We start from the raw sequence: 14,428 nt of genomic DNA, 5'->3' as shown, positions 1-14,428 counted from the left end.
CCTTACCTGACCTTTCCCCTCATTCTCCAGGTGAGGAGGAAAAACATTCAGGAAATGGCCTATTATAAGTCTCCTCACACTGATTTATAACTACTACATAGATGGTAACGAAAGATACGGAAGGCGCAAAATTATGCAGAAGAAAATGCAGAATAAGAAAAGACCGGACTTCGCTGGTGGCGCAGTGGTTAAGGATCTGCCTGCCAATGCAGGGGACACGGGTTCAAGCCCTGGTCCGGAAAGATACCACATGCCACGGAGCAGCTAAGCCCGTGCGCCACAACTACTGAGCCTGCACCCTAGAGCCCGCGAGCCACAACTACTGAAGCCCGCGCGCCTAGAGTCCGTGCTCCACAACAAAGACAAGCCACCACAGTGAGAAGCCCGTGCACCACAACGAAGAGTAGCCCCCACTCCCCGCAACTAGAGAAAGCCCGCGCGCAGCAACGAAGACCCAACGCAGCCAAAAATAAATACACAAATTAAAAAATAAAAATAAATTAAAAAATAAAAGGAGGACCAATGTTGAACACTAGAGATCACAGTTGTGTACAGGACAGGCAAAGAAGAAAAGACGTGTAAGGAACACTAGAAAGAATGGTCAAGAAATAGAAGGAAATTCATGAGTGTGTTGTCAAGGGGGAAAAAGCATTTTAAAGAAGACGACTAAGGCGCCAAAGATAAGGATAAAGTTTATAACAAAGGGACTGGAGGTGACCAGGATAAGGGGTCTCAAGTGACATAGTGTGAAGAGGTGACAAATGTGAAAGTAGGGCCAGGAAAGTGTAGACCAAACTTTTAAGGTGCTTGTTCATGAACTTGAGGAGAGAGGGCTGCAACTAGAGAGGAACGTGGAGTGAAGGGTGGGTTGAAGGTTTTTTAGTATGGGAGAGACTTGAGCATATCTGATGGGGAAAAGTCAGTAGAACAAGAGAAGTTGGAGGAGAGAAGGGATCATTGATGGAGCAAGTTCCCTGAGGGCTTCATTCAGCCCATCTTGACTTCAATTTGATTTCTGACCATTCAGTTTTTGCATATAAACTCATTGACACTTAACCTGCTCACTCGGAAAAACAGGGCAATGTACAAAAATACATCCTTCACCGGAGCACAAGCAGTTTAACCGCTAACTATAAGAAACTTTGTAAAGGCAATTTGCTCAGCATGTGGACTTGAAATTGATTTAAAAAAACAAAAAAACCCATGATGAGAATTGCAGTTGCCAAAGCAGAAGGAAGCTGACCTGTGGAAGCATCTACAGGAGACTTAGCCTGTGTGTAGCTCAGCAGACCTAATTCTAGTCCTCAGAAAAGATGCATTCTGGTTCAAAATAACAGATTGACCACTGTGTTTAACTCCTCTTCCTTCCAAACTCCTTTTAATAATGACAGTGAAAGAACAGCAGATGAAAGATTTCCACAGAGTTTGGAAGAGAAAGAGACTTCTCCAAAGTAACTCACTAAGTGAAAGGAGAGACGTGCCGGCAGTGGGGAGCGCCAACACCCACACACACAGAGCCTCAGCGTGTCTGCACGCAGAAGCACCGGCTCTGAAAAAGGTAGGGGCAGGACGCTAAGGGGCCTAGTTAAAAGTTGGCCTTGGAAGCGACTGGACCCAGAGGTTCCTCTCAGACCCTGAGCATGTATGACACTCCTCTCCGTCTACCTCCTCTAACAGACCAGAGATTTTCTTCTCTGGGGGACCTCAAGCAGAGAGGCTGTGGGCTGAGGACACATTGCACAATGGAGGGCTGGGATCGGCACAGACTGAGCACAGGAGGGTTATATATGTGAACACTGAACTGAACGGGCCTCAGCTCCCTGTCCTCCGTACTGCTCCCCAAACAGAGACTAGCTTCCCCCCTCTTACTCCTCTCACTCCAACAGGGAGAATGGAAGCAGCTACTAAGGAGAAACTGACTATCTCCAGAGAGGATTTTCTGATACTGAAATTTGGAAGCTTCCCAACAAAACAGCTGCCTTATCACCAGCTGATGAGGCCCATTCATACCAACAGCCTTCTGATCAGTGTTTCATAGCTTTGCTCTTAATATCAAACAAGGCTCAGAGAAATTTGAAGAAAGCTTCCTTCATGAAGGAGAAAGTTGAAACAAACCAAAAGGAAAAAGGAACCCGAGGAAAATTAATTTTTTAATGTAATTAATATCTTCATAGAATAAGAAAAGATTGAACTTATGAAGCAAGAACAGGCTTTATTTTTAAAAAAGGAATAATCAGAGAGCAAGAAGGGGATCTTCAACATTGAAAATATAAGAGAAATTAAATATTCGATAGAAAGGCTAAAACTAAAATGCCAAAAAGTCTCACAGAAAGTAGAACAAAATGATAGAGATGAAAACCAGGAAAGAAAAGATAAGGAAAAAATAGATGATTAATCTAACATTCTCGAATAGAAAAAGCAGAGGCAAGAAAATTCCCAGAATAGGACAGAAATCTCAAGATGAATGGGATAACCAAAAGATTCTAAAAGTTTCCAGAAAGGAACAAAAACAACCTCCCCTCAAAAAGGTTGTACACACTGAAATGCTACTCTGGATGGCATAGGACTCTCAACACTGGCTACTAGAAGAGAGTGCAGCAATGTCTTCAAATTTCTGAGGTAAAATTGCTTTCATCCTACACCTAGTCAAATGATCAAGTTGGAGGGCAAAATGAAAACACCTTCAGACTCGAAATATGTACCACCAACTCATTCTTCTTAAGAAGCTACTATATAATGTGTTTCAGCAAAATAAGGAAATCAGTCTGGAAAGAGAAACAAGTGGCTTGCCAGTAACAGGAAAACCAGCACAGGAAAGTGGCCGAGGGAAATCGGAAGACAAGAGTTGTGTACCAGATCCAACTGAACAGCAGAGGGGGAAAAAATTATAGATTGTTCACATTTGATAGATACATAGATACACAGACAAGCATTTGATAGATCTGTTGGAGCATCTGGGGAAAATATAATAGCTACATAGAAAACTAAGTAAATGAAGATGGAGCAATTGTTAACTGCAGGAAAAAAAAAATCAAAATTTGTTCAAGAAATGTTATCATGGAATACTACTTGACTTAGCAGCGAACAAAAATTACAATCTAGCTTTTTAGGGAGAACAGGGGGAGAGGGAGGTTGGTAGAGGGGAATGTAAGAGCTAAATCCCTATCTATAACAATGAAATTAAATGTCTAATATGCAAATCAAGAAGTAGTACTGCAACAGAGAAGAACAAACCTGACTCCATATTGAATCTATTCCTTTAGCTCTAACCTTTGTGCTCTGTTGCCTGTGCTTAGTCATGCTGGCTGTGCACGTTTTGTAAAGGAACGTTGCCTATGGCCTGAAATACACAGGAGAGCCCATTCTCAAGGCTCTGACCTTTAAAGGTGTACGACTTTTCCATTCACATAGAGATAAAAAGTTGCAGAACAGAGAATAACATTTGTCTTGTTAGTGGTTTCTAAGAACACAGTGACCAGATGTACATGGACAGCTGCAAGAACAAAGGATTCCAGCACCAAGAAGTTTGCAACAACCAACCACACCCTCTCCCCTCTTAGTATAAAAGAGGCCTGAATTCTAACTCGGGTAAGATGGTTCTTCGGGACGCTAATGCACCATCTTCTCAGTCTGCTGGCTTTCCGAATAAAGTCGCTATTCCCTGCCCCAACACCTCATCTCTAGATTTACTGGCCTGTCATGCAGCGAGCAGTACAAACTTGGACTCAGTAACAGTATAAGCAAAATATTTAGAAACACGGAGACAAATAATAGAACAAACAGGTAAAAGAATGGTAAGGAATTACCTCTAGCGAGCAGGTCTGAGTTGGGGGCAGGGTGGGGCAGAGCAATAGAGTTTTTCATTGAGAACAGCTTCAATAATAGCTAATATTTACTGAATTTTTACTATTTTCCAGGCATTATTCTAGGTGTTTTACATGTATTAGCCTAAAATTCTCTCAACAACTTTATGAGCTATGTAGTACCTCTATTATTATTATTATTATTATTATTATTCCTATTTCACAGATTTAGGAAACTGAGGTACAAAGAAAGTAACTTCCCCAAGATTACATAACTAGGAAATGTGAGGAGCCAGGATTCAAAACTAGGCACTTTAGCTCCTGAGCTGGCCCCTCTTAGTTGCTATGTTATACTGGCTACTGATTTGTTTTTCAAACTTCAGGTTTCGACCCATTAGTGGATTCTAAAATCAAAGTACTGGATCAGGCCAACATCCAATAAAGTACCCAAATGGTAAGGTATGACTGACTATAATTTATCTTTCTGTGAGGATTATGAAGATTTTAACAGAATTCCAATCAACTGAAAACTGACAATAAATCCATATTTACATATAATTCATGTCTTTTAAAAATAAATATTATTATTCCAAGCCCAGCATTTACGTGTGCAGCATTCCTATAGGGAGGTCATTCCATTGGCTCAGTCTGGCTGCTTGAATATAGGGAACAGCCTCTAGTTAATTAACCCATTAACAGCTTTCATACATATGACACTCCTATTATGGAGTGTCCATAGGTTAGTATTTGTCAGTATTGATATTCTTAATTGTCCAATTACAACAATATTTGTTTTAAAATGCTCTCTCATTTGTAAGTTATTTTGAAAATAAAGGAATTGTTCACTTAAACTTAATTCAAAAGAAAAGCAATAGATTTCTTTTCCCAATCTAAAAGTATTTAGCAAGTTTAGTAAAAGACCCTGCTTAAGAAGTGAATGCAAAGTTTTAGTGAAAAAATTATTAGTATTATTATTGAAGACAGACAAAATATGCAAAAACAAACCCTTTAAACCCCTTCTCACCTGTGCCATCGATCTTTTGCTTACAAATCATGTCTTTTGTTGTATCTGAAAAAAAGATAGCCTTCTCTTGGGCATCAAAATCAATCCCAACAAAGACGGAAGCACCTCCTGTCACTGGAAGGATGACATCTGCCTGGTGAGAGAGGGTGAGCGGGATGCCACGAACAGCCACGTCAGATGAAAAGAACAGAAATCGCTCAGCAGCTGTAGAAAGAGGGACACACACAGTCAGCCACAGCATAGTTCTTGCGTTCTCCCAATTCCAGAGAAATTACTTACACACCCATAAAGTACACGTTATAATTCTGAAAGAAACATAAAAATAAATAAATCTGTAGAAAACATAGTTGGAAATAATGGAAAGAAGGGAAGAAGAAAATACTGTGAAGGCAAAACAATCTTGAATTGAAGTACTACAATCTTACTTTTCCCTGAGAAATTTATCCTTAAGATTTATTTATATAAAACATGGTGTCCCAGCAAGATCCTTTCTGACCCACCTCCTAGAGAAATGGAAATAAAAACAAAAACAAATGGGACCTAATGAAACTTAAAAGCTTTTGCACAGCAAAGGAAACCATAAACAAGAGGAAAAGACAACCCTCAGAATAGGAAAAGATATTTGCAAATGAATCAACTGACAAAGGATTAATATCCAAAATATACAAGCAGCTCATGCAGCTAACTATCAAAAACATAAACAACCCAACCAAAAATGGGCAGAAGACCTAAATAGACATTTCTCCAAAGAAGATATACAGATTGCCAACAAACACATGAAAGGATGCTCAACATCACTAATTATTAGAGAAATGCAAGTCAAAACTACAATGAGGTATCACCTCACACCAGTCAGAATGGCCATCATCAAAAAATCTAGAAACAATAAATGCTGGAGAGCGTGTGGAGAAAAGGGAACCCTCTAGCACTGTTGGTGGGAATATAAATTGATACACTATGTAAATTGATACACTATGTAAATTGATACACTATGGAGAACAGTATGGAGGTTCCTTAAAAAACTAAAAACAGACCTACCATATGACCCAGCAATCCCACTACTGGGCATATACCCTAAGAAAACCATAATTCAGAAAGAGTCATGTACCACAATGTTCATTGCAGCACTATTTACAATAGCCAGGACATGGAAGCAACCTAAGAGTCCATCAGCAGATGAATGGATAAAGAAGATGTGGCACATATATACAATGGAATATTACTCAGCCATAAAAAGAAACAAAATTGAGTTATTTGTAGTGAGGTGGATGGACCTAGAATCTGTCATACAGAGTGAAGTAAGTCAGAAAGAGAAAAACAAATACCGTATGCTAAAAAATGGTTCTGAAGAACCTAGGGGCAGGATAGGAATAAAGATGCAGACATAGAGAATGGACTTAAGGAAACGGGGAGGGGGAAGGGTAAGCTGGAATGAAGTGAGAGAGTGTCATTGACATATATACACTACCAAACGTAAAACAGATAGCTAGTGGGAAGCAGCCGCATAGCACAGGGAGATCAGCTCGGTGCTTTGTGACCGCCTAGAGGGGTGGGATAGGGAGGGTGGGAGGGAGACGTAAGAGGGAAGGGATATGCGGATATATATATACGTATAGCTGATTCACTTTGTTATACAACAGCAACTAACACAACAATGTAAAGCAATTATACTCCAATAAAGATGTTAAAAAAAAACCATGGTGTCCACATGCTTAATTTCTAAATTGGTATTAACTGCATAATAATCCCATCAAAATTCTCGAGTTACATTAACTTTTGTATAGAGATCTATATCAAAAATCCTATTGCAGTTTGGGGGATATTAAGACCAGCAAAAAAGAAGTTTGACAGCCACCAGGTAAGTTCTTTAGAAAGAAATAAAGGAAGGAAAGAAGAAGGGGAGTGGAGGAATGGAGGAAACAGGAAGAAGGAGTGATGTGTAAGATCAAAGAAGGAGACAGTGACAGTATCCCAGGAAATCAAAAAGAAGCACATGGTTTTTTAAACAAGGGTGATTTTTACCTGAATCTAGGGTTACCTACAAAGTGAACAAATTTGTTTGAGTTAAAATAAGAGAATTTACATACTAAGCCAGAAAGAAGCAGCACCATCTAGGGAGTAAGAATTTGCCACAGGCATTAAAAAGGATAGTTATCAAAGGGAACATAAGAGAAACAAATATTGTCGGAGTGCATTTCATCAGCAGCTGAAGCCAAGGCAGTAGCCTATTTTAATTATGAGTAGATGTGCAGGTGACCAAAGAGGAGGACAGGAAGCATTTAGGGTAAGAATGAAACCCAGAGCATAGAGGCAGAAATAAAGAGAAAATCTGAATTGAGGAGTAGACACTAGATGAAGAAATGAGCCACCCAACACTTAGGCGTTTAGTTTGGAATACAGCAGTAAAGCCAGGTGGGATCAAGATGTGATTACTTGACTTAGGCAAAATTGCTGAGCTATGAGAGGTCAATAAAAGTGATGGGAAGTGCTCCCCATTAGAGTTAAGACTAACATCTAAAGTGGAAAAGATATACACATGGTAGAGAAAAGAACTCAAAATTAAATCCTACAGAATTTCAAGAGCATAGTTTGAAAAAGAGGCAGAGCTGGTACTTTGAAAAGATAAACAAAATTGATAAACCATTAGCCAGACTCATCAAGAAAAAAAGGGAGAAGACTCAAATTAATAGAATAAGAAATGAAAAAGGAGAAGTAACAACTGACACTACAGAAATACAAAGGATCATGAGACATTACTACAAGCAACTATATGCCAATAAAATGGACAACCTGGAAGAAATGGACAAATTTTTAGATATGCACAAACTTCTGAGACTGAATCAGGAAGAAATAGAAAATATGAACAGACCAATCACAAGCACTGAAATTGAGACTGTGATTTAAAATCTTCCAACAAACAAAGCCCAGGACCTGATGGCTTCACAGGCGAATTCTATCAAATATTTAGAGAAGAGCTAACACCTATCCTTCTCAAACTCTTCCAAAATATAGCAGAGGCAGGAACACTCCCAAACTCATTCTACGAGGCCACCATCACCCTGATACCAACACCAGACAAAAATGTCACAAAGAAAGAAAACTACAGGCCAATATCACTGATGAACATAGATGCAAAGATCCTCAACAAAATACTAGCAAACAGAATCCAACAGCACATTAAACGGATCATACACCAAGATCAAGTGGGGTTTATCCCAGGAATGCAAGGATTCTTCAATATATGCAAATCAATCAATGTGATACACCATATTAACAAACTGAAGAATAAAAACCATATGATCATCTCAATAGATGCAGAAAAAGCTTTTGACAAAATTCAACACCCATTTATGATTAAAACCCTCCAGAAAGTAGGCATAGACGGAACTTACCTCAACATAATAAAGGCCATATATGACAAACCCACAGCCAACATCCTCCTCAATGGTGAAAAACTGAAACCATTTCCTCTAAGATCAGGAAGAAGACAAGGTTGTCCACTCTCACCACTATTATTCAACATAGTTTTGGAAGTTTTAGCCACAGCAATCAGAGAAGAAAAAGAAATAAAAGGAATCCAAATCAGAAAAGAAGAAGTAAAGCTGTCACTGTTTGCAGATGACATGATACTATACATAGAGAATCCTAAAGATGCTACCAGAAAACTACTAGAGCTAATCAATGAATTTGGTAAAGTAGCAGGATACAAAATTAATGCACAGAAATCTCTGGCATTCCTATACACTAATGATGAAAAATCTGAAAGTGAAATCAAGAAAACACTCCCATTTACCACTGCAACAAAAAGAATAAAATATCTAGGAATAAACCTACGTAAGGAGACAAAAGACCTGTATGCAGAAAACTATCAGACATTGATGAAAGAAATTAAAGATGATACAAATAGATGGAGAGATATACCATGTTCTTGGATTGGAAGAATCAACATTGTGAAAATGACTCTGCTACCGAAAGCAATCTACAGATTCAATGCAATCCCTATCAAACCACCACTGGCATTTTTCACAGAACTAGAACAAAAAATTTCACAATTTGTATGAAACACAAAAGACCCTGAATAGCCAAATCAATCTAGAGAACAAAAAACGGAGCTGGAGGAATCAGGCTCCCTGACTTAAGACTATACTACAAGGTACAGTAATCAAGACAGTATGGGGCTTCCCTGGTGGCGCAGTGGTTAAGAATCTGCCTGCCAATGCCGGAGACACAGGTTCGAGCCCTGGTCTGGGAAGATCCCACATGCCGCGGAGCAACTAAGCCTGTGCACCACAACTACTGAGCCTGTGCTCTAGAGCCCGTGAGCCACAACTACTGAGCCTGTGTGCCACAACTACTGAACCCCATGCGGCTAGAGCCTGTGATCTGCAACAAGAGAAGCCACCACAATGAGAAGCCTGTGCACCACAATGAAGAGTAGCCCCTGCTCGCTGCATCCAGAGAAAAGCCCACGTGCAGCAATGAAGACACAACACAGCCAAAAATAAAAAATAAATTAATTAATTTAAAAAAAGATGGTATGGTACTGGCACAAAAACAGAAATATAGATCAATGCAACCGGATAGAAAGCCCAGCGATAAACCCATGCACATATGGTCACCTTATCTTTGATAAAGGAGGCAAGAATATACAGTGGAGAAAAGACAGCCTCTTCAATAACTGGTGCTGGGAAAACTGGACAGCTACATGTAAAAGAATGAAATTAGAACACTCCCTAACATCATACACAAAAATAAACTCAAAATGGATTAAAGACCTAAATGTAAGGGCAGACACCATCCAACTCTTAGAGGAAAACATAGGCAGAACACTCTATGACATACATCACAGAAGATCCTTTTTGACCCACCTCCTAGAGAAATGGAAATAAAAACAAAAATAAACAAATGGGACCTAATGAAACTTCAAAGCTTTTGCACAGCAAAGGAAACCATAAACAAGAGGAAAAGACAACCCTCAGAATGGGAGAAAATATTTGCAAATGAAGCAACTGGCAAAGGATTATCTCCAAATTTATAAGCAGCTCATGCAGCTCAATATCAAAAAAACAAACAACCCAATCCAAAAATGGGCAGAAGACCTAAATAGACGTTTCCCCAAAGAAGATATACAGTTACCAATAAACACACGAAAGAATGCTCAATGTCATTAATCATTAGAGAAATGCAAATCAAAACTACAGTGAGATATCATCTCACACCAGTCAGAATGGCCATCATCAAAAAATCTAGAAACAATAAATGCTGGAGAGCGTGTGGAGAAAAGGGAACCCTCTAGCACTGTTGGGAATTTAAAGTGATACAGCCACTATGGAGAATAGTATGGAGGTTCCTTAAGCAACTGAAAATGGAACTATCATACGACCCAGCAATCCCACTACTGGGCATATACCCTAAGAAAACCATAATTCAGAAAGAGTCATGTACCACAATGTTCACTGCAGCTCTATTTACAATAGCCAGGACATGGAAGCAACCTAAGTGTCCATCAACAGATGAATGGATAAAGAAGATGTGGCACATATATACAATGGAATATTACTCAGCCATAAGAAGAAACGAAATTGAGTTATTTGTAGTGAGGTAGATGGACCTAGAGTCTGTCATAAAGAGTGATGTAAGTCAGAAAGAGAAAAACAAATACCGTATGCTAACATATATATATGGAATCTAAAAAAAAAAAAAAATGGTCATGAAGAACCTAGGGGCAGGACGGGAATAAAGACGCAGACCTACTAGAGAATGGACTTGGGGATATAGTGAGGGGGAAGGGTAAGCTGGGACAAAGTGAGAGAGTGGCATGGACATATATACACTACCAAATGTAAAATAGATAGCTAGCGGGAAGCAGCCACATAGCACAGGGAGATCAACTCGGTGCTCTGTGACCACCTAGCGGGGTGGGATAGGCTGGGTGGGAGGGAGGGAAACGCCAGAGGGAGGAGATATGGGGATATATGTATATGTATAGCTGATTTACTTTGTTATAAAGCAGAAACCAACATACCATTGTAAAGCAGTTATACTCCAATAAAGATGTTAAAAAAAATTAAAAAGAGACAGAGATTTCAGGAAGGAAATAAAGGGAAAGGGGAGCCCAAGGAAACCCTAGATGTGTCCCAAAGGACAGAAATTTACATCTTCAAACACAGCTCTTTGTACAAAGGGAAAGGTGCCTACAAAGGAAGATGCCCGTGGGCTACCAAAAGCTTATTTCCTGTGAAGAAGTGCTACAGGGAGCTGGCCCAGTCCAAGAGCAGCACATACCCCTGTGCTGACCGTCAGAAAGACAGTCCAAAAGTGATTTCTTACCAACGCAGTGGTAGTCATCCATATCCGGAATGTAGCCGAGCCTGCACTTGCAACGGTAGCCCAAACCACCATTAAATGTTCTGTGGCTGAGGACACAGATGTGTTGACAGCCCCCATTGTTATCTGCACATGGATTGCTAGCTGGAGGGGAAAATGCACATGGTTAAATCTCAATTAGAAATGCATATGTATCCAAGACATGCGAAGCCATTTTGAGACCTGTGGTGAAATGGGTTTGAAACTCCTTGGAGACATCATTACTGGTTGCTACTGAATACATCCACATTTAGCTGCTCCCAATGTCATCATTGCTCTCGAATCTACTCTCAAACTGATGGTGGCAAAAAAAAAAAAAAGACAAGATTCCTGCAACTGGATAACCTTGGGGGATCTTTTCCCCCCTATAACTGTAACATACTCTGTCTGCTAGCCTCAGTGACTAAAATATAACTGCCCCCCAAATAACCTTAGTATTATTTTTTACCATTCAAAAAATAGAGTAAATAACTATAACTCACTGGATGCTTATTTTGTAGGACAACTTAACAATCAATGCCTCTAAGAGGTAAATATTATCGCAATTTTACAAAAAAGGAAACCAAAGTTCCAAAAGGTGAGACAACTTGCTCAAGATTATTCGGTGGTTAAATAGCTAAACTAGAATTCAAATCCAGATCTCATTCCAAAACCCTGCATGTCCGAAACACAAACCAGTTTATACTTCCAAAAACCATTCTCAAAGCAGTGACATCAGGAAGTTCACTGTACACAAGGCTGTCAGAGCTAAAAATGTCTGCTTTTGAAATTGTCTTCTTAGCCTTTGAGTTATTCTTTAAAATAGTCTCTTCACCTTCTCGGGTAGATTAATTTTGAGAAACACAGGCAGGTATAATTCTGAAGCAAATAATAGAAATAATTTAGATAATAAAACTGGGTAATATTTTTGGTCAAGGGCAGATGTGAATTTAGTAGCTCATGAACTGATTATTCCAAATAGGTATTTTCTAATACAGTATATGCTTTCAGGTACAGTATATATTTTCCAATGAAGTATTTGTTTCCTAGGATGACGACATTGAAGGGTAGTCATCTGAATCTATCAGTTTAGTGGTTGGTTGGTTTGAGTTTTTTTAATCAACCTAATTACTTTATAGTCTCTCTCCATCCTAGCCAGACCTATCACTTAGCATTACAGTTTTAAAGTGAAATCTGTCTTTCTCTGAATTACTGTTCACTGATATTAAGCTTTCTTCCAATGTAGTCTATTTTATTGTGTTTCTTTTCTTTGATGAATGAGCAAATACAGAAGGGAGCTGTGTACACAGTCTAAACAGTCATGTCAATTTAAAACCTTGAAACAAACAAAACTTACTGTAAAACAACATAAGTAACGTAAGTACTATAAAATAACATTCAGTGTCTGAATCAAAATATTTCTTTTCTTTGATAAGTGACCAGCCTGAGAGATAACCAAACCCAGCTGACCTATGACAGAAACAATGCAAACCAAACAACAGGTGTCATAAATATACAACAGAGAAGAAGGGAAAAAAAAGCTCTGACACTACCTAAAATGACCACTTAGTCGAGTTTCCTCGACTGCAATATTAGAAGTTTGAATTGGGAGATTCCTCCCGTAGAATAAGGATGGGTATTTTAGTTTGCTTTGTTTGCTGCTCTTTCTCCAGCCTGTAGACAGGATCTGGTATACTGCAGGTGCGAATAAATATCCGTTAAATACACCTCTAAGTTCTTTGTAGATTGGGCATTTTAACTCTGAAATACATCAAGTTCTCCAGAATGCCAACAATCTGCAAAGCCAATTTCAGAGGGTTGAACTCTCTAGATAACCCATCATATATCTCAGAATGCCACCCAAATCTCATGAGAACCTTGAGAAAACCTTTCTACCAAGGCCAGTAGCAAGCATGGTTTTCCACTGCTGAGGGGCCTACCATAGGGCTGCCTGAGGGCATGGTAAACAGTCACTCCAAAAGGCCTCAGGGAAGACCGGTAGTACAGTTGTGGGTCAGTCTCCGTGAACTTGTTTGCCTTCATTACAGCCATCTTTGTCCAATCGGTAAAGAACACATGATCTTCAAACAAACTTATTGCAAAGGGATGAGGAATGTTTGAGCCTCCATGAATTACTGTCTTCCTGTTACAAAAGATATATAGCATACAATTTTGATTAAAGGTGGAATTAGTTCCAAAAAAACAAAAGGTGGAATTAGTTCACGTAAATGCTTAAAAAGCTAAAAACTTTCTTGCTACAAATATAGAAATATATAGTCAAGATACATTTTAAGATGCAGGTGTATTTCTGTCTATAACATTTTAAGACGCAGGTGTATTTCTGTCTATACTCGCTAGAAGGATTTTCCTATTGTCTCTTCGAAAAGAGCCTTGGCACTTAAATTCCAGTCTCCGTCTTTGCTTGTTCTAGATCTTTTGAAAAATTACTGTTTTCCCACCTGCTCTTCATTCTTTTAAGGTTGCTCCACATATAAAAGGTCTAAGATGTGAAATATCATTTTGACATTTGTAGGGGAAAGAGTGTAACAAGGGACTGGAAGTCTGGTAGACAACTTCAACACTTACTCCACGCTGCACCACTGACCATTTCTCAGCAATTAGGGAGCAAGACAGTGAGCTGGAGAATTCAACCCACAGCAAACACACAGACTCATTCCTGATGTCACTCCAGGGAGGGGAAAAAGCAGGGCTACCACTGGTATGCCTCTGCCTGACGAAACCGTCAGCTGAGCATATTTGTAGTGGAGGCAGAGTGCCCAGAGCCACTAAAATGGAAGACAACACAGGTAAGAGGTGCTAGGCAAGGGGAAGAAATCAATACTGCTGCCATGACTGCATCTACAGAAACAGTAATTCACTGAGGCCACATAAGTAAAGTGAGGTAGAGGACGGTACGTGAACAAACCTCTTTTCTTTTGGCATAGGAGAAAGACCTCAAAGAAAAATCTCAGCAGCCCTGAAAAACTAAAGAGCACAATAGAGCTTTAAGAAAAGACTTGAAGATACTAACCCTGGGAATCACACTGCACGTGAAAAAAACAAAGAAACCCAAGATGGCAAGTGCGTGCAAACTTTGAAACACTCAATAGTGACATGGTACATTAAAATTAATGGGCTTTTTTTTTCATTTAGCAAATTCCAGAAGTCTAGAAGACTTCCCTGGTGGCACAGTGGTTAAGAATTCGCCTGCCAATGCAGGGGACACGGGTTTGATCCCTGGTGCAGGAAGATCCCA

The 14,428-nt window shown here is 39.4% G+C and overlaps 1 protein-coding gene across 1 annotated transcript in view; it reads right to left on the bottom strand.

Moving 5' to 3' along the window:
• The window catches only part of LRP2 (LDL receptor related protein 2), a 196,594-nt gene that overhangs the window by 108,255 nt on the left and 73,911 nt on the right, over positions 1-14,428 (bottom strand). The window contains exons 14-16 of the mRNA XM_060301487.1: positions 13,113-13,315; positions 11,158-11,298; positions 4,828-5,031 (exon numbers count right to left, since the gene is read on the bottom strand). Of these exons, the coding sequence (XP_060157470.1) occupies positions 4,828-5,031; positions 11,158-11,298; positions 13,113-13,315 (548 nt within the window). The remainder of the gene's footprint in view (positions 1-4,827; positions 5,032-11,157; positions 11,299-13,112; positions 13,316-14,428) is intronic.

Source organism: Globicephala melas, chromosome 7 (genome assembly GCF_963455315.2).
Source record: "Globicephala melas chromosome 7, mGloMel1.2, whole genome shotgun sequence".
Classification (NCBI taxonomy): Eukaryota; Metazoa; Chordata; class Mammalia; order Artiodactyla; family Delphinidae; genus Globicephala; species Globicephala melas.
This window is presented reverse-complemented; position numbering and strand designations above follow the sequence as displayed.